This window comes from Equus caballus, chromosome 5 (assembly GCF_041296265.1).
Source record: "Equus caballus isolate H_3958 breed thoroughbred chromosome 5, TB-T2T, whole genome shotgun sequence".
In the NCBI taxonomy this organism is placed as follows: Eukaryota; Metazoa; Chordata; class Mammalia; order Perissodactyla; family Equidae; genus Equus; species Equus caballus.
Genome location: NC_091688.1, coordinates 64,669,868 through 64,690,179, shown reverse-complemented (window position 1 = coordinate 64,690,179; position 20,312 = coordinate 64,669,868). Strand labels below are relative to the sequence as shown.

Below are 20,312 nucleotides of genomic sequence, written 5' to 3'. Positions count from 1 at the left end.
GCAGAGGATATGAAGAGACATTTTTCCAAAGATGTACAGATGGAGCCGGCCCGGTGACGCAGCAGTTAAGTTCACACGTTCAGCTTCTCCGCGGCCTGGGGTTCGCCGGTTCGGATCCCAGGTGTGGACATGGCACTGCTTGGCAAACCATGCTGTGGTAGGCGTCCCACATACAAAGTAGAGGAAGATGGGCACGCATGTTAGCTCAGGGCCAGGCTTCCTCAGCAAAAAAGAGGAGGACTGGCAGTAGTTAGCTCAGGGCTAATCTTCCTCAAAAAAAAAAAAACATATACAGATAGCCAATAGGCACATGAAAAGATGCTCAACATCACTAATCATCAGGGAAATGCAAATGAAAACAACTCTAAAATATGACCTTACAACTGTTAGAATGGCTGTAATCACCAAGACAAAAAATAACACATGTTGGAGAGGTTGTGGAGGAAAGGGAACCCTCATATACCGCTGGTGGGAAGGCAAACTGGTGCAGCCACTATGGAAAACAGTATAGAGATTTCTCAGAAAATTAAAAGTAGAAATACCATACAACCTAGCTATCCACTACTGGGTATTTATCCAAAAAACTTGAAATCAAGAATTCAAAGAGATTTATGCACCCCTGTGTTCATTGCAGCCTTACTCACAATAGCCGAGATGTGAAAGCAACCCAAGTGCCCATCAACTGATGACTGGATAACGAAGATGTGATACATATACAATGGAATATTACTCAGCCATAAAAAAGACAAAATCATCCCATTCACAACAACATGGATGGACCTTGAGGGTATTATGTGAAGCAAAATAAGCCAGACAGAGAAAGACAAGCAAACATAAGATCTCACTCATATGTGGAAGACAAACCAACACATGGACAAAGAGAAGAGTTTAGTGGTTACCAGAGGGGAAGGGGGTTGGCGGGTGGGCACAAGGGGTGAAGGGGCACATTTATATGGTGACTGACAAATAATAATGTACAACTGAAATTTCACAATGTTATAAACTATTATGACCTTGATAAAATAAAGAAATTGACTTCACCACTAGATCTTTAAACCATTTCAGCAGCAATTTTCCTCAGTATGCATTGCAAAAAATTTTAAACTTCTAGAGAAAATTGGCATAACTAATGTTTTTGTGTATTATTTATATCAAGAAGTCCTCACAGCAAATGAGTGTGTTTACTTTAAGTGGGCAGAGTGTGCCACCTTCTGGCATTGAACTTCAGTGGTTCAGTTCAAATCTCCTTGCATGTGAGTGATGCTGTGTCTACTCTTCTTTCCCCTGTATTCTGTGGAATAAAGACCAAGGGAAAAACACATATTTTTTCAGTACTAATTTGAAATACTTGTGAAAAGATTATGAAGCATTGCATACTTTGGTTACATAAGGTAAGACTGTTTTCCTTTAGTATGGGATTTATGATAGATTCTGTCAATTCAGTTCGATGAGGATCCCTACTAGAAAGGACATGGTGGTCAGCAAGACGAAGAGCTTCCACAGGGACGAGGCAGAACAAAGTCATAGCACTGGAAAAACACAGAGCCTATTCAGTGAAAGCAAAGAATCTGATAGAGTCAAGGATGAGGTGTGGAAGTATGGAGCAATGCAGTGTTTCTGGGGAAGCCAATAAAATGATCGGATCTTAATCTGACTAATTCTAGCTAGCGTCACAGGATGCAGGATGAAATGGAGTAGGCTGGGATAACGGCAGCAGTGCAGACAAAGAGTACATACAAGTTGCCAGGAACGGTAAGAACCCAGCAGATAACCGCGAAGAGGACATTGACAATTTTCATAAGAGGTGTATAACCAGCATACACTGGCTTCAAAAACTAGTTGCAAATGAGGTGAAATAAACATTTGCTGTACCAGTTTATGACTTCTAGCTCCTACCAGCTTGTTTGCTAGATCTTAGCAATACTCCTAAGTATTCTCTATTTCAGGATATCCCCAAAGATATGTGTCATATACAGTGCTAAACCACGTTGGCCGTAGTAAACACCTAGCATCCTCCATGAAGGTAGAATCAAGATCCCACCTTGCCAATGCCGGTGCTCAGTCCACAGGACCAGGTGTAGCGAGGTGATTTTGTTGGCACCCAAACTCTAGCTGAGAGAATTACTTTCATTTGGAGTTATTCCCCGATAATCACTGACAGAATTGAGAGCCCCAGGGGCTAAGAGCCATATTTTAAAGAGAGCTCAACTGCTGGGTATGTTGTAAGTAAACGAAGGTTGGAAAGAAGAAAACAGAGGCGAGAAAAGGGTGGGGAGGAGTAAGAAGCTGTGGGATGTTGAGACTGGCTGCTGCTGTGTGGAAGTGTTTGTGAGTCTCCTGGAGATGTTGAGGGGCAGCGCTTCACATCTCAATTATGTGGAAACAGAACTTGAAGGCTGGGAGTGCTGTGAGAACTCAAGCTTCGAGGAAATCACAGGCTTCAAAAGTCTTTAAAAGGCTTTTGGAGTCGCCCAGACCATGGAAATAGGAATTTGGAGACAAATCTTACTCCGATCTCAAGGGCCAGAGGAGGTTCCAGCTAATATCTGGTAACACAAATTTCACACCGACGCTAGAGGGGTAGGTGGTGGTGATGGCGGTGGTGGTGGTGAGAACTTTCTCTCCAAGGAAAATCTGCAGATAAAACTCTGCCTCCTACGGAACCACATTTTTCATTGCCGTACAGTGCAGTTTAATTCCTTGGAGCAAAGGCATCTTAAGTTTCTGTTCTTGAGGCCTCTATATTTACAAAAAGATGTGGCCCATTCAAGTGGTTTTCTTAGAAAAAGGAACAACCTGCCCCCCGAAAAGCCCACTGGTTCTTGCAAAACTGGATTCCCCTTGTAGTTAATTGGGAAGAAACATAAGAAACCTTTGACAGTTGTTTCTAGGGAATGAAATGGAGGGGGGTGGGGAGGTGAACTGTTGAGGAACATTTAATTTCTTCTTTCCATCTTTATGAGCAGTCTGGAATTTTTTAGCATGAACCTGCGTGACTGTTAATGTTTTGTAAAGAGGTACATGTAATCTTTAAAAAGAATGGAGTACAAATGATTGGGAATGAATTTATAAAATATATTGCTAATGATAAAGGTGCATCAAAATATATAGTGAATACCACTTATGTAAAGTAATTAATTGATATCAAAAAATAGACATTTTATCCACAGGAATTCTATGAGGAATGCTGGGCAGGGCTGCTCCCTTCAAGAGAAGCAGTGAATTTGAGAGGCAGGCTCCCAAGATGGCGATGGAGGCCAGATATTAAGGAAAAAGTTTAAAGTCTTTATTATAAAGTTTCCTTTAAATTCTATAAAGTTCTGAATTGTGTTAATTTTTACAGTATTACTTTTAAAATTTTATTTTTTTAGATTATAGAAAAAAATGCAGTTTTTGATTGGCAGGATTGTTTTTTGTTTGTTTGTTTTTGGAGGAGGAGGAGCAACCACCTTCCCCACCAAGGTTTCAAACCTCTTAAGGTCAGGTTTCAGCCGGAGGCCGCGGTTAAGACTGCTTCCCTCCTCCCCCGGAGGCTCTGCCACCAAAGGCTGCTCAAACCACAGGACCTAACGCAGCGCAGAGCCCTGGTTTTATGACACGGCAAATCAGCTTTACCCAACATGTAAGGCATAATCTAGAACCAGAAGGAGTTCTCCAACAAAAGAGCAAAGGGAAGACTTATTAAAGAAATTATATAAAAGCATTTCTCCAGATAGAATGGGCCTACTGATATGCATCCCCCCACATGGAGGGAAAAAGCCCACTCATACTAAGGCGTATGATTGTGACATTTCAGATATTAAGATAGGATAAACATTTTCAGACATTCAAGAATAAAAAATTTCTTTTATGTCCTCTTTCTCAAGAAGCTCCGGGACAATTATGCTCAGAAATGCAGAGATAAAGGACTGACCATCCAGCAGTGCGCCCTGGGGGTCAGGTTTCCAATGAGCTGGGGATGCCCCAGGAGGGGTGGTAAAGAGACAGCAGATGGCAAGTCTCACAGGGGCAGTGGCTGGAGAGGACTAGACTCATTTCAGCAGCTCTCTGTAGGTATCTGTGAGACACTTGAGATCTGGTTAACAATATGCAACCCATTCTGTTCATAGAGCAGAGAAGATTCTATACATACAAGAGGTAGGTTTGCCAGTTTTATTTTTTTAACTAATTGGGTGTTTGACCATGCTGCCTCAGAACCTTGTAGAATGATTGTGTTCACTTTCCAGGTCTGCAATATGCTTCACTATGGAAATTGGCTGCCTGGATACAAGAATGAGCCTTATTCTCCAGAATGGATACTGAAATTATCTGACACTCCTAAGATTAACACAGCTACCTCAGACAGAACATTATGGACCAAACACTATTCTTAGTGCTTACAAGAATACCATGTGGTTACGGCCCCCATTATACACACAAGTGGGCTAAAAATTCCCTTAGCAAACCTGACTGTGGCTGCATTTATAGCAATAGGAAATAGTCTAATGTTTTTTCCCTTTAGAAAGACCTTGATTTCTTTTTTTTTTTTTTTTTTTTTTTTGAGGAAGATTAGCCCTGAGCTAACTACTGCCAGTCCTCCTCTTTTTTGCTGAGGAAGCCTGGCCCTGAGCTAACATGCGTGCCCATCTTGCTCTACTTTATATGTGGGACACCTACCACAGCATGGTGTGCCAAGCGGTGCCACGTCCGCACCCAGGATCCCAACTGGTGAACCCCAGGCCGCCAAGAAGCTGAACTTGAGAACTTAATGGCTGCACCACCGGGCCGGCCCCTAGGCCTTGATTTCTGTAGTGCTGAAGAGTTAAGGCTATACGATGGGTCTGTAAACTATGGACAAAATCTGGCAGCTCTAATTAACATTTTAGTGGAACACAGCCACATCCACACCTTTACATACTATCTATTGGCTGCTTTTCCACCCTAACTCAGTATGAAACAGTTGCAAAGTTGAAAAGATTTACTCTGACCCTACAAGAGCATTTGCTGACCCCTGGCTTAAAGCATTCATAAACCTTTCAATGGGCAAAGAAATGTCTGTATCAAATTGGGGGTTGGGGTCAAGACAAATGCCAAGAATGCAGGTACTGGAGTTACAGAGACTGGGTGGGGCCCTGAGGAAGAGATGGTTCCATCACTCAGGGTGGCCGTGAGCACTTAAAGGCATCTGGGAGGTGATTAAACTTGAAACAAAGATAAAGGGCTAGCTAGCCTTCTCTAGAAATCTTAGCTGTAACAAAGAGCAACAAGAAAGATGCCCTATGACAAAAGTTGTGGGAGGCCTAGAAATTTGAGGACACGCAGGGGGCCTTTTGTGAGGGTGCGGAGGGGTGGGAAAAGAAGTGTAAATCTCTAGATCATATGCTTTCAGCAGGGATTATCAGTGTAAGGATGTGGCAGGGAGGCATCTGATGGAGCAGTCTAGGAAATTTAAGGAGAGAACAGCTGGTTCCCTGGAGTCATGTGACTAATAGACTGTTCTCTTCTAGAATCTCTTCCCACCCACACCCCAAATCCACTTTCTCCTATAGTCATCTGTCACTTAGGGACGGGGTAAATTCTTAGGGATGTTTCCTTATGTAAATCCCATAGTGACATGAACTTGGATGGTACAGTCTACCATACACCCAGGCTATATGGTCCTATTATGGGACCACTATCGTATGTGGCCGTCACTGAGCGAAACATCGTTAGGCAGTGCATGACTGTATTAACCCCAAATATTCAGCTTGAGAATTACCGCACCCAGGAAGCCTCAGCCTGTTTCAAGTTATCAGGCTATTCCACTTGTAGCAAGTTGCCACATTGTCTTATCTTTCCTTATTCCTTGGCAGAAGGCCACCAAGTGGGCACACCGCCTCCCAGAACAAGAGTACACCTCCCAGCTTCCTTTGCTGCAAGGTGTGGCCATGAGACTTCAATCTGGTCAAGAAGTAGTAGTGGTGTTTAACTTGCAGAAAACCTTACCAGACAGCCAGCACATGCCCTTTGTCCCTTTTTCCTTTCTGCTGGTTTGGAATATGCAAGGGGTAGCGAAAGCTCAATCATCCATCTTTGTCGCTGACGAGCACACCCCGGACAGAACAGCAAGATGGACATATGGGTCCCTGTGGTACCAGAGCTGCCATGCATGGTTGGCTTACCTCTGTACTCCTGTGCCTCAGAAAGAAATGCCTCTCCTTTAGACCATTGTTTTCCCCCATTGTATGAAGCTGCGTTTCTCTCTCCCACTGCTATTACCACCCCAATTCCAACCAGGAAGCTCTCAAAAGGGGTGGGTGCTCAAAAACTGTGGACTGTGGTTGCGTCATGAAGAGATTTCCGTTCCCTTCAAACAACTGCCTTCCTCTTTTGTATGATGTTTTAGGCTAAGTATTACAGGTTAGAATTAAGCCCAAAAGTAGAGAACCCTAGAAAGATTTTTAAAGCGACTCTTACCCCATGGGGAAAGGTTTTAAAACAATTTGATAATTCACTTTTCTTTAAAATGTTTTATTTGTCACATTCAACATATAGCTCTAACACAAAAAACATAAGTATATTACATTGTAAACTATCAACACCTACCTGCTAAAAAAGCATATTAAAAAAAAAAGATAGGAAATTTCAAAAAAGTTTCTTGAATTATGACTACACAAAAAGTTTAAATTCTAAATGAACCCAACTACTGTTAAGACCCCGAATTATAGGAAATGAGGATGGCTCAGTAATCATCATGATCAGGTATGTCAACCTTCATTGCAGAACCATCGCTGCTCAGTGTTACTGTGTCAGCAATGTACATTTTTAGCGTGTCTATGCTGTCACATATACGGTTCACCTTGGGATAAGCAAGAAGCCTTTCTAGGGGTACACAAAACTCATTTCCAACACAAAAAGGTTTGGGAGAATTCACTATCTTCGTTTTCTCGGCTTCTGTGAAGGCCGGTCCAAGGAGTATGAACTCGGTTTTTTCAGCTTCTGTGAAGGGTGGTCCAAGGAGTCTGATCTCAGCTAATCGGGCATCTGTGAACATTGGTGGTCCAAGAAGCCGTCTCTCCTCCACTTTTGCAGGGTCACAGTCTGCTGAATTAAATATAGAGGCAGCCAGCGGATCCAGAATTTTAATAAATCTGCGTCTCATGAGGTAGACTTGTCGGTACACTTCATTAAGCACTACAAATTTACGCACTTTTTCTTGCTGTAAACTCGGATACAATTCTGTATAAAACTGAAGGGAAAAAACACAAAACACTTAATATAGGAAAATTTTCCAAACATTTTACCACAATTAGGAATTAACTGCATATACACATTAACCATATGTACGTATTGTCAAACCCTATGAATCAAAAATGCCCCAATTATAATGGAAGTCAACTATTGACACAGATGGACATTAACTGATTTGCTTTCAAAATTCTAAGGCGCAAAGTCTCTCTCAGCCAGGTTTCCACCAATTCACACCAACTTAATTATTCCTACTTGATATTACAGGGAAAAGTTAAAAAAACAATGCTGTTAAACAGGAAAATTGTGTTTATTCTTCATCATACCTCCTCAAACCAAAAGGGTCTGAGAAGCATGAAGGCTCAGTTCCGACAGGCATTTCCTTAGCCAAGCTGCAGAGGAAGTGCTGCTGGCTTTCCACCTTCCTTCTGATGATCCTGGCAGAATACAAAAGCGGGCTGCTGGCACAACACCTTGGAAGCATTCTAAGACTCCAGCAGATTATTCTCTGTAATATGCTTTGAGACATGGCAAAAGGCCAAGCAGTCTCGAGAGCCGCCATAGACCAATTCTGCCAGTGGTTGTAGGGCAAGAATGATTCTCCTAGAGTCAACCTCAAAATAAGGTCATTTACACTTCTCTCTCCACTGGGGACTCGTAAAAAAACCTCACCATCCTAATAAACGTACTTCTTGCCTTGGGAGCTACTTCAGGAAGATACTCACAAGTTCATAAACGTGTTCATCGTCCTGCTCTGAAATGCACAATTCGGTTGCCTTTGCTTCATTTTTCCGGAAGATCCCTATCTGGGTACAATATCCAACGTTCTCAGCTCCTGCTGGTGGTTCCCCAACACCGGTAAACTCCACAGAGTAATTGTAGCGATTTGCCACATCTAAAGCCCTGAAATCAAAACAGGAATAATATTTCTAAACTTAGAGCTACTGTTAAATATATTAAGCGTCATCCTCCCTGACCCAATCCAGTTTTGCTTCCCATGGTTTCATTTACCCATGGGCAACCATGGTCCAAAAATACTAAATAGAAAATTCCAGAAACAAACAATTCATAAGTTTTAAATTTGGTGATGAAATCTCATTCATGCCATCCTGCTCCATCCTGCCCAGGATGTGAATCATCCCTCTGTCTAGGGTATTCACATTGTCTACACAGCCATCTTGGTTATCAGATCAACTGTCTTGGTATCTCAGTGCCTGTGTTCAAGTAACCCTTATTTTATTTAATAATGGCCCCAAAGCTCAAGAGCAGTGATACTGGCAATTCGGATATGCCAAAGAAGCCATAAAAGTGCTTCCTTTAAGTGAAAAACTCAGTTTCCTGACTTAAGGAAAGAAAAATTCTATGCTGAGGTTGCTAAGATCTACAGTAAGAATGAATCTTCTAGGCAAGAAATTGTGAAGCAGGAAAAAATTTCACGCTGGTTTTGCTGTTCCACCTCAAACTGCAAAAGTGACAGCCACAGTGCTTAGTTAAGATGGAAAGGCATTACATTTCTGGGTAGAAGACCAAAGGTTAATACTGGCCTAACCCTACATCATTCACCTCACTTCCTCTCATTCCTCAGAATGCATCCCCATCGTCAAGCGCCGCATGACTGTAAACAAAAACATTGAGAACTCACCAGGTCTGAAACTGCATTCTGTTCCACTCAAACTTGTGATCTAGGTCTCTTAAGGCGTTACCCGAGGGAAACAGGGGGTTGAACTCAGAGTTTGGTGTGCTGATGACGATCATGGATGGAGAGAAGTATCCGAATACAACTTCAGGAAACCTGGCCAGATCTTCTGAATTCAAATGTTCTATTCTAAAGTGGTAATGAGAGCAATGGAATAAAATCAAGCTTCACTTACAAGTATTTCCTAATTGTCTTAGCAAAACAATTTGTCTCTACATTGATTTATCCTTTCTTTGCATATATGTAAAAGTGCTTAAATGACCTAAAAACAATTCTCATCCTCCCCTTGGCCCATGGTGTCCTCTTATCCAACTAAGGTCCTTTGCTGTGATCTCTGGGCCTCACTGTCAACACCTCTTAAAAAAGGTATGAGGGCCTGGCCCGGTGGCACAGTTAAGTTCACATGTTCTCCTTTGGTGGCCTGGGTTCGCTGGTTCAGATTCTGGGTGTGGACATGGCACCACTTGGCAGGCCACGCTGTGGTAGCCATCCCATATATAGAGGAAGATGGGCATGGATGTTAGCTCAGGGCCAGTCTTCCTCAGCAAAAGAGCAAAAAAATAATTTAAAAAAAGGTATCTGAGCAGGTACCTCCCTGATATGATACACCAGGAAGGGCACAATATCACTTCTATGGTATTCTCATCAAAAATGCATACCCTGAATGTATGAGGAAATAGATAAACCCAGATTGACACCCTACAAGATAATTAGCAAGTATTCCTCAGAAATATCAAGGACAAATAAGACAATGAAAGACTGAGCACATCTGTTCCAGATTAAAGGAGACCAAAGAGACATGACAATTAAATGCCTACGATCCTGGACGAATTTAAATGAGAGCTAAATATGAACAGCTATAAAAGGACATCACAGGAATAAGTGATGAATTTTGAGTATGGACTGTAGGTTGGATAATAGTATTTTATCAATGGTAAATTTCCTGATATAATTATACCATGTTTAAGAAAAGTCCTTGTTCTTAGAATAAATACTAGAGGATTTAGGGTCAGGGGATATGCCTCCAACTTGCAAATGGTTCAGATAGGAAAATATTCACAAATATATAGAGAAAAAGACAAAGTAAATGTAAACAATTGGTGAACGACTTTCTTGTACTATTCCTCTAACTTCACTGTGAATTTGCAATTACATGAAAATTAAAAGTTCCCCAAAATGAGTCTGATAGTCTGGCTGACATTCCATCTAAATCGATTTGCCCTAAAGAAACCAGATATCCACAAGTGCTTCCCAGGGGCTGAGCTTCAAACCAATCCACGAGCAAATTCCCAGCCACTGTGCAGAAAAGGGAGACAATTTCCTCCCCCAGGCTTCAAAGACAAAACCTTCTAACACTCCTCCTGGGCCTCTGCTTTCTCTACTCCCACCCCCTCCCCGCATCTCTAAGAAATGTGGGGTCCCATCGGTAAGGTGGCAGCACCTTGTGATGTGTTACCAGGCTCAGTTAGCAGACCTGCCCCTCAGCTTCAATGCTGCCAAGAGGAATCCAAAGGTTTGCACACTCCAACAGGGAAATAGGGGAAGGGAGGTGGTCAACAGGACACATCAGAACAAGCACGAGGGCGGACGGTTTGCTCACGACTTGTGCTGGTCACTACCAGTCCCACCAAATCTAAGCTACCCTTCTTCCCTAGTAAGAGCTGTCACAGGCAGATGGCTGCCCAGTTAGAGGATACATTTCCAGCCCTTTTCAGGCCAGGTGTGGCTACAAGCCTAAGTTCTCACAAATAGAGTGGAAGAGATATGTGCCCCTTCCAGGTCTGGGTCATAGACATGTCATACCTGCCTCTGTGACTTCCCCTCAACTAATCATTAGGAAAATGCAAATGAAAACCAGTGAGATACCACCTCACATTCATTATGGTGGCCATTAAAAAAAAAGGAAAAAATAGTAAAGGAAAACAGAAACTACAGTAGTTAAGTGTTGCCAAGAAGGTGGAGAAACTCACTCTTGTGCCCTCTTAGTAGAAATGTTTAAATGATATATCTGCTATGGAAAAAAGTACGTTACAAATGTAATGGAAATAAACATTACAATATGATCCAGCAATTCCACTTCTGAGGATACATCCAAAACAACTGAAAGCAGGGACACATATTTGTACACCCATGTTCACAATAGCCTTATTCACAACAGCCAAAAGGTGGAAACCAACCCACGTGTCCACAACCAGATGAATGGACCAACTACAAAATATACACACAATAGAATACTATTCAGACTTAAAAAGGAAATTCTGACATGGGCTACAGCATGGATGAACCCTAAAAGACATCATGCTAGTAAGACAAGCCGCCCACAAAAGCACAAATACTGCATTATACTTAGAGGAGGGACCTAGAATAGCCCGTTAGCAGAGACAGAAGATACAATGGTGGCTGCCAGGGGTTGGAGGAGGGACTAAGGGGGACTTCTTTAATGGGGAGAGAGCGAGTTTTGCCAAGATGAAAGGTTCTGTGGATGTGGGGATGCTTGCACAGCAACACAAATGCTAATGCCACTTAACTATACACTTCAAAGTGGCTAGGATGGAAAATGGTTATGTATATTTTACAATAAAAGAAATTAAATTAAAAGGGGTATATGGGTTCAAAAGATGAAACAGATTCAAGGACAATTTGGACATATTTATGTATAAGTTGTGAGACTAAAATATATTAAGAGGTGACTGTTATCACCAGTCTCCCTTCTAATCTTATCACTGCTCCTTGGTTCTCCAATGTTCTAATGTTTCCCATAATTTCAAACATTATGTGTCTACTATGTGTAAGGCAATAGAAAATACAAAAAAAGCAAACACTCTGCTCTGGAGAACACATTACTAAAAATTGGAAATCAATCTGAACACACCATCACGCCAAGTGACCCCAGAGTAAAACCTTTAACTACTACTAGAAGATCATAAGAGGCACATATTTTGGTTTCAGAATACCATTTCCCATGAAAAGGAACCAGAACTCCTTTGAGAAATGGCTCGTTCCCCAAGGCTGGGGAACAAAAGGTTGACGACTAGCCTGGAACATCTTCCTATGCCAGAAAATAAGAGCTCACAAAAATGACAGATCAAAACAAAATGGGAGCCAGCTTGGAACAACGTTGGGACAATCTGAGCAACAAAATAACGCACAGTGATAAGTTACAAACCATTAAAAAACAGGAATTCATGAGTTCATCCTGATGATAAATGGAGAGAAGGGAGGGTCCCGCATATGGTAGGGTTAACTGGTAAATGTACAGGTAGTGCTGGAATTGCAAAAACACTCACCACCTCGGCATATAGATGGGATCAGGAAAGAACCATTAATGAATGCTAAACCTAGGGGGAAATATGGATGAGTGGCAAGATATTTTGCACGGTGTTAAAGTTTCTCCTCCTAGACTGCTTATTAGCTGTGCAAGAAAAAACAAAACACTAATTATACATTAGAGCAACACACCTTGACTAGGGATCAAAATTAACATCCCCAAGGAGAAACAAATGGACATTGGTGCCTCCAGATGGACAAGAACCCAAATAACGTCTTCAGTGTTCTACAATATTCTAGGAATGCATAACCTAAATCTAATCACCAAGAGCCAAAAACGAAAAATATTCTCATTAATACCTGCCTTAGGAAATGCATACTGAATTTATTAGGGGCAAAGGGTAAAACCTACCCTTAAATGGTTCAGAAAAATACTGTTTGGAGGGAGAGGGGGAGAGAGAGGAAGAGGGAAGGCACAAACACAAATGACAAAGAAAATGACGAAAATATTAATAGGTGAATCTGGATAATCAAGGGGATATTGGGTGTTTCTGGTCCCATTTATCTTCTGCAACTGACCTATAAATTTGCAATTATTTCCAAATAAAATGTCCAGTAAAAAGCTAGTCCCAACTGACAAGCAATTTTCTTTACCAATAAGAATTCAGATTATGACAAGTATATATTTAGCACACTAAATTTACTGAGCAAATTCACTCAAGTTTTTAAATGAATTTATACAGTAAGAATCAGTTTAATACTTACAATTCAATACATGTTATTAAGTCAAACCCACGTAAACGGCTATCTCTCTCCACGGCAGAGCCAATATACAGAGTAACGGTCAAATCCAGATCCCGGGGACTCAGCTGGTCGCCCCAGGATGGGGATAGCTTATTCCTGCGGAAGCATTTTTGAATTAGAAAGGACCATCTGAACACAGCAATTTACATAGTAAATCTCACCAGCAACAGAACTCTGATCCTCTGATAATTATCTTCTACCTGTATTGCCAAGTCTGACACGGCCTGTTTTCCCTGACTTGATGTATTAAGCACCAGGTCAGAGGGTAACTTCCTCTCTCACAGGGAAAAAACTGGTTAGAGAACAAGATTTCTGAATATTTGATATTGCTCTCATTACTAATACCTTTGGTCTTTCAGCTTACTCCGGATCAGTGATTTTTTAACTTTTTGCTCTTTCGAAGAATAATATTCTTGAAACAATTTCTGGAAGCCTAACATCAAAGAGATTGGAGCGCTGCTCTGTTTCAAACTGGAGGCCTGGGGCCTTTGCCCCAGTGCTCTGGTGCAATTTACATCCTCTTCTATAAGGTATCATGGTGTGTAGCATTGAAGTAATTGATTTCGCAATTTGAAATTGAATTGCAATGCCTTGACTACTATAACTACTTAACTGAGGCTATACTTTCTACATTGGTAGAAACAAAACACAGGTATTATTCACAGCACATACAGCCAATTAGTGTTATTTGGTGAGCTTGAGGCTCTCATACTGCCAATCTTTTAAAACAAGTTACATAACAGACAGTTCCTTTAAGTATCATTAGTGTTTTAGACTAGTTTTAGATTAATGAGCAATTTTTTCAGAAAATAGGTATTACCTTGAGTAATGTAACACAGAGTCATTGATATCTACTCCAACAAGCAGTTCAGCACAACTGTGGATTTTTAGGATCCATAAGAGCGTATTGTCACCACACCCCAAGTCTGCAACCTGTAGATGAGACCGAGTATCATTATTCCAAAGATATTTATAGCCAGAAGACAATATGTTCAAAAACTCTGAGCAACAGAAATAAGACCATAATACAGTCATGTGTCTCTTCCTTAATGATGGGGTTATGTTCTGATAAATGCATCGTTAGGCGATTTTTGTCATTGTGGGATCAGAGAGCACTTACACAAACCTAGATGTTAAAGCCTACCACACACTTAGGCTACATGGCACAGCCTATTGTTCCCAGGCTATAAACCTGTACAGAATGTTTCTCTACTGCATCCTGTAGACAACTGTTTAACACAACTGCTAAACACAGAAAAGGTACAGTAAAAATACTGTATAAAAGACAAATCAGTATGCCTGGATAGGGCACCCACACTAAAAAGATACCTCAAATCAGCTTCTAGGGTAGCTAATTGGCTCTAATCCAGCCTTCAGTAGTTTTCTTGGGACATGAACTATTTCTGAATACTAAATAATATTTCATGTATTCTTTTTTAGCCTTATGCTTTATGCTTTTTGTAGTTTTTTTTAGGAAGATTAGCCCTGATTAACATCTGCTGCCAATCCTCTTTTTGCTGAGGAAGACTGGCCCTGAGCTAACATCCGTGCCCATTTTCCTCTACTTTAGATCTGGGACGCCTACCACAGCGTGGCTTGACAAGCGGTGCCATGTCCACACCCAGGATCCGAACTGGTGAACCCCAGGCTGCCTTTGAATCAGATCGTGCACATGTAACCACTGCACCACCAGGCTGGCCCCCAAGTATTCTCTTAAAATGCATAAATAGGTTTAAGGGTTTAAAACTAAAACATACTATTTTGTATCTCAAAATTCACTCCATCAGAAAACTGCACTTGGTAAAATCGAGATTATGAGTTCTCTGCTGCAGTGTTTACCAAGTTGTTTTCCAGGGAACACTAATTCCCCTCTGGCATATTCATACTGCATCTTAGCAGCGAAGGTACATTCAACCTTATTTAACCCACTTTTTCCTCAAATGAGTTTGACCACAGAACCTTTTCCTTAAACATATTAGGTAAACCTTGCAATCTGCCTGCATGTTGCTCCCTCTGTCATTCAGTAATTTTCCTTTTTGAGGAAGGCACTTTTATAGGACAGTGGAAGAAGGGAAACAGAACTGAAATAAAAAGTTTAGTTTCAGGAAGCAAATTATGGGAAGCACTAAACTGCACTAATTTATACCCAATACAACATAGTATAATATATGGTATAGTATGCCCAACTGTCTTCCATGCAGAAACTGAGCTGAACCTATCCTACTAAGTATTTGATCCCCAGTAGTAGGTGCAATCCTGACAAAAAGCAAAGTCTATAGAGTTTAATTTTACCAAACTCATTAGACAGACTACCATTTTCCTTAATGGTCTATCATTCTTTAGCCTATAACTGACGCTGCAGAATTCTCATGTTCCCCAGGCCTGCCCACGGACTCCCTTGGTCCTAGGAAATCCAAACAACTCAACAGTGACACAGAAAGGAGGCATTACCCAGACAGAATCCTACACCAACACTAATCTCGAAACTTTGCTACAAAGGGAAAGTGGATACCAAGGGCTCCATGCCTTCCTCCCACTGTCCCATTGTACCCCACTCCCACCAAAACAGCCCAACAGCTGAAGGGCAAAGCCTTCAAGAGCAAGCTGATCATAAATTAACAGGAGGGATTAGAGTACAAGTCCTTAGAGAATGAAAGGAGGTTTTGAGTCTGGATTGGTTTGCAACCCAAGGAACGGAACCAGTGCGTTGACAAGAGTTGCTGGGAAGATTTTTAAATTTCCTCTTTGAAATTTTGTACAATTAATCCCCTTCAAAGTAATTTCTTCATAGAAAGAGCTCCTAATCTAGAGTCATTGCTATTGTCTACATAATAGGAGAAAAGATTAGGTACACATACTTTTCCCCTCCAAAATCAGTACTTGGGTCCTTAAACAGTCAGCTTCATGCTTCAGCAAAGAAAGCTTTACTTTCTTTACTTTCGTTTCTCATAGTCATTTAATTTATTTGACAAAGCATTGCTTCAAACCCCAAGAAATACTCATACTGAACTGTGAGCTGCCAAAGAGGCAATTTCCAATGCTTCAACTGAATTCTTGTGCCCTGATAGGGTTACAAACACGTAGCTGCAACAGTGTACAAGTATAGAAATAGCAGTGGTGTAGTTAAAACAAGGAAAGTTTCACACAAAGTCTTCACCAAGTCTTGAAAGTGAAACAAGAAAAAGCCTGGGGCCAGCCCGGTGGTGCATCAGTTAAGTGTGCACGTTCCACTTTGGCAGCCTGTGTTTCACAGGTTCACATCCCGAGTGCGGACATGGCACCGCTTGTCAAGCCATGTTGTGGTAGGCATCCCACATATATAAAGTAGAGGAAGATGGGCATGCATGTTAGCTCAGGGCCAAGCTTCCTCAGCAAAAGAGAATTGGCAGCAGATGTTAGCTCAGGGCTAATCTTCCTCAAAAATAAAACCAGAAAAAGCCTTCCATCTAGAAATTCAATTTACCAGCTTCTGGTCTCCATCCAGACCATCCAATCCATAGTTTGGTAACCAGATATCTACTGCCAGATGTTTGTATGTTGTATGAAATCATGACTGTCCCCTGAAACTAGCTGAGTATGTTCATTATCCTCCAATTACAAAGGACCACAATACCTATGTCCGCAAGACTGGTCTGCCTGCTGTTCTGACTAAACTCTCTAGAAACGTGGAACCTACAAGATCACATCCAACAGTAAAATGTCAAGATTTTCACATTTGAAACTGGCAATGTTCAACTACCTGAACCCTGTGCTCCCGGTAAACAGGTTAGAGGAATCCACCTATGGGAGCTCAGGCTTTCAAGAATCTTCCCTCATACTCAGAGGCCACCTTGTGCCTTAAATGGTTAGCTTAACTACTTATCCCACTGATCAGAACAAAATTCTTGTTAACCAACTTGTGGTCAAGCTTCTCTCCTTCCCACAGGCCCCTGAACTTTGGACTGCCCTCAATCTGAGGAAACAAGCGGCCTCTACTTCAGGCTCCCTCCCAGAAAATAGGCTGGCCTCAGAATAACTACTACCAATCACACCACCCGTTTATCCTACTTGTTCTCATCCAGCTTTTTCTTAGTTTACTTATATTAAAAAAAAACGCTTTTTCCCAAACTACTGAGACACATGTGGATTTCACAGTCACAGCGTTCACCCTATTACAATAATCATTTTCCCTCCTGACAATCTTTTTGAATCGTCTCTGCTTACTAAGTCCTTAATAAGATTTCATTCTTGTTTGACAAAACATTTCATAAGACAGATTTAACAAGTGAACGTTGGGTAAGAAATACCCACCTTCTTGGTCTTATGTTGATTCACCAAGTCTTTCACGAAGAAGTAACGCTGTTTGTATAACGGAGGATCAAACTCAATCCACTTCTTCCTGACAGCTTCAAAATTACCACCAACCACACCATTGCACTGAAACTTGACAAGTAAAAGGGAAGTGTTCTAAATCATGCATGACTTTAGGAATTAAATAAGAAAAAAACAGCGTTATTTCCCAGTTACCTTTAGAATACATTGGCCCTCCAACCACCTCTGTCTGAAAGTCACTCGGTGGCCCTGCATTTCCTCTGCAATTCACCTAAGCCTTCTCACGTCTTCCATCAAGTGAGAATCTGGCTTTATGCTTCCTATAGCTTAGAGTCAGCTCCAGAGAAAATTACTTATGAAGGCATTTAAACGATTTTGAGTCTCCTAGTCACAAGGGACCTTCAGCAGAGTGAACTGCTGAAGCCTGTGGTCCAGGTAGGCAGCAGGCTGGAAACTGGTTGACAAGGACTCTCCTTGACCAAACTTGAGGCTTCCGACTAGGCCCTGACCTAGTCCCCATCCTCTTTTTGCCCTGCCCAGCTCCGTTTGAAAAAAATCCTGCTATATCAGTTTAGAGAAAACCCTCAACCCTTGACATCTGATCAAGCTGTTTCTGACCAAATTCCTCATGCCCCACTCTTGATACCTGATCACTCTGGCCTGCCTTCAGCAAGAATTGTTAAATCTTTAGCAAGAATCCCCATGCCCTTGATGTCTCCTCTCTTCCATCCATTGACCCCTCACAGGCTCAAAATCCCCAGCTGTCTTTGTTCTATATGGCATGAGCGCTGTCTCTCCTCTATTGCTAAGCTCTTATTGCAAGTAGTTTCTGCTACTTAAAACAATGATAAAAATAGAAACGCTTATTTGAGTGCAATTTCATCTACATAAAGCCTTGTTTACCTCAACCAACACCTCAGGAATTGATAGGTGCTAATGGTGATGGATTTTGCTTGTAACTACAGCACAGTACGTGGGCTGAATAACTCTTGAGTCATAAAAGTGGGTTAAGAAGGGAAGCATTACCTCGGTCTTGTTTTCTGCCATTTTCTTTGTTTCCAAGTTTCGTTGAGACAAAAATGCAGATGTACCCTTCAAGCTCTAGAAATCAGCAACGAACGACTCAGCTGTGAATATAAAATCCCAATTTTTATAAAGAAAAGGAGCCTGGACACAATTAGGAGGCTACCTCATCCGGAAAGAAAGAGCATGGGCGTTCTCCTCTCTCTTTCAATGTTACCATTTAATCCACAGAATTTATTCAGTTAACTATTTTTTCAGACAATAGCAAACAGGCTCAAAAAGCCTAAGCCAATTTTCACCAGGCCAAACCCAGCTAAACGCACTAACACCCATTGGCCCCTTTGACTATTAGTTTAATTTGCTATAAACTGAATGACTCTCTCAGTTGTGACTTTTTCATTAAAGCCCTCACCTCTTTGAAATTGCTTTCAACTACTCGGTCACACAAGGTCAAAATGAAACTTCGAGGGCGAAAAAGTGGCCTAAGTCATAGATAAACTAAAGATGCTCCCACGTCTATTCAATTCACTGATGGACTTGAATTTAAATTTGGGTTCTCTATTGCATCCTTGTCTCTATCCACGAGAACTTAGTCTTAAATGTAGGCAACATGTCAATCACCTAACTCTCAAGTTATTCTCTTACTCGTATTCCGAACTCCCTCCCCCCCCACCCCCCCCCCACCCCCCCGCCTCCACGCGAGCCAGCATTACGGTAGTCCCAGGGCATGAGTCGTGGCATCCATTACCTTTGAGTGAGCAGCAAGAGCAAGACGAAGCGCAGGCACTGCGGCTAGCAGCAGAACTGAGCGGTCAGCGCGACCCCAGGCCCTATTTAGCTCTGGGCCCCGCCCCCGCCGCGCGCCCGCCCACCGTGACGTTACCCGCCGCGGCCCCACCTGCACCGCCCACACCTGCGGCGCCCCCAATCCTGCGCCCGCGGCGTCCGGCCCGCCCTGCGCCCAGCCCCATCCTTCGGCGCTCCCGACTCCGAGGCGTCGGTTTTGTGTCTCTTAACGGCCTGGGGCGCATGCCCCGAAGGCATTTTCTAGGTCATCATCCGAACCCCGGGGGCCCCCTCTCCCCGCCGCATCCCCCGCTAGCGCACCGCGGGGACCCGCCCGGCCGGCCGAGAGCCGCGACTGTTGGACGGAGGCGCATCCGCGGGCCGCGAGCGGGGCGGCGGGCTCGGGCGGCTGTTGGCTTCGCGGCTCTCCCCGTGCGCTGCGCGGCGCTGGAAACGGCCCGGGCCAATGAAAGCCGCCGGCGGGCGACCGGCCGAGCGCGAGCCGGCCAGCGGCTGGTGTCCGCGGCAGCTGCCGCTCTGCTCCCCGGAGCAATCCACGGCGCCTTAAGGGGACTCTGGGCCGAGTAAAGTGCTTCCAGTAACACCTGAACTCTCGGAAAAACTTTCTTTCAGTTCCCAAACCTCCAACTGGTATACTGTTTCCACGTGCTGGGGACGCAACTATCTCATCCCTTAGGAAAGTGTATCGTGGCCTCCTACCCCTGCAGAGATTCAGCCTGACACTATAAATCAGTTATTTCATTCTTGTATGTGATGGAAATGTAGGAGGGAGAGAGGAGAAGCGAAATGCCTTCTTTGGGGAAAAAGAAATTTAGTCCTATGTTGAGACTGAAAAGCTGGCGTCTACTTATGAATTAATAGCCCCTTAATATACCATAAGTAATATATTGGAACTGTATTTTCAAACACTTAATATCTTAATGCAAAGCACAATGTTAGTAGCTTTGGGGCATCACAAAGCTAAATTATACAATTTTTGGTTTTGGTATATTGAGGAATCTAGTCTCAGAGAAACAAGTATGTAACTCAAGCTAAGCTTCCCTCCTTGAGAGGTTCCTCTTGGCCTGCGGTTTTAACAGACTGTCTTCATTAAAGGAGCATATTCCTTATTACAGAATATTTAAGCAGAACCTTTAAACAGTAATAAATGAATTCCACTTCTGGTTATTTTTAAATTAGGTAAACAAGGAGGCCATTA

The 20,312-nt window shown here is 42.5% G+C and overlaps 1 protein-coding gene across 2 annotated transcripts; it reads right to left on the bottom strand.

Moving 5' to 3' along the window:
- Positions 1 to 6,473: 6,473 nt before the first annotated feature.
- HENMT1 (HEN methyltransferase 1) lies at positions 6,474 to 19,582 on the bottom strand. 2 transcript variants are annotated; one of them, XM_070267248.1, is made up of 9 exons: positions 19,415 to 19,582; positions 19,056 to 19,093; positions 18,311 to 18,411; positions 17,264 to 17,395; positions 13,794 to 13,906; positions 12,935 to 13,069; positions 8,849 to 9,031; positions 7,932 to 8,109; positions 6,474 to 7,207 (listed from the first exon to the last, which is right to left on the bottom strand). In XM_070267248.1, the coding sequence occupies exons 3-9, from the start codon at positions 18,329 to 18,331 to the stop codon at positions 6,701 to 6,703; spliced, it is 1,269 nt and encodes a 422-aa protein (XP_070123349.1). In that variant the 5' UTR covers positions 18,332 to 18,411; positions 19,056 to 19,093; positions 19,415 to 19,582; the 3' UTR covers positions 6,474 to 6,700. The 2 variants fall into 2 exon arrangements, with proteins under 2 accessions (XP_070123349.1, XP_023497285.2); XM_023641517.2 differs by having other exon boundaries at positions 19,056 to 19,487.
- Positions 19,583 to 20,312: the final 730 nt, after the last annotated feature.

What these genes read in the sequence shown, in the direction of transcription:
- HENMT1 (XM_070267248.1), bottom strand. Translation starts at nt 18,331, where the DNA reads ATGGCAGAAAACAAGACCGAG. An exon ending in TGGCAGAAAACAAGACCGAG is followed by an intron (nt 17,396 to 18,310) that starts GTAATGCTTCCC and finishes TTACTTGTCAAG; the next exon opens with TTTCAGTGCAATGGTGTGGT. An exon ending in ATCAACATAAGACCAAGAAG is followed by an intron (nt 13,907 to 17,263) that starts GTGGGTATTTCT and finishes TCTCATCTACAG; the next exon opens with GTTGCAGACTTGGGGTGTGG.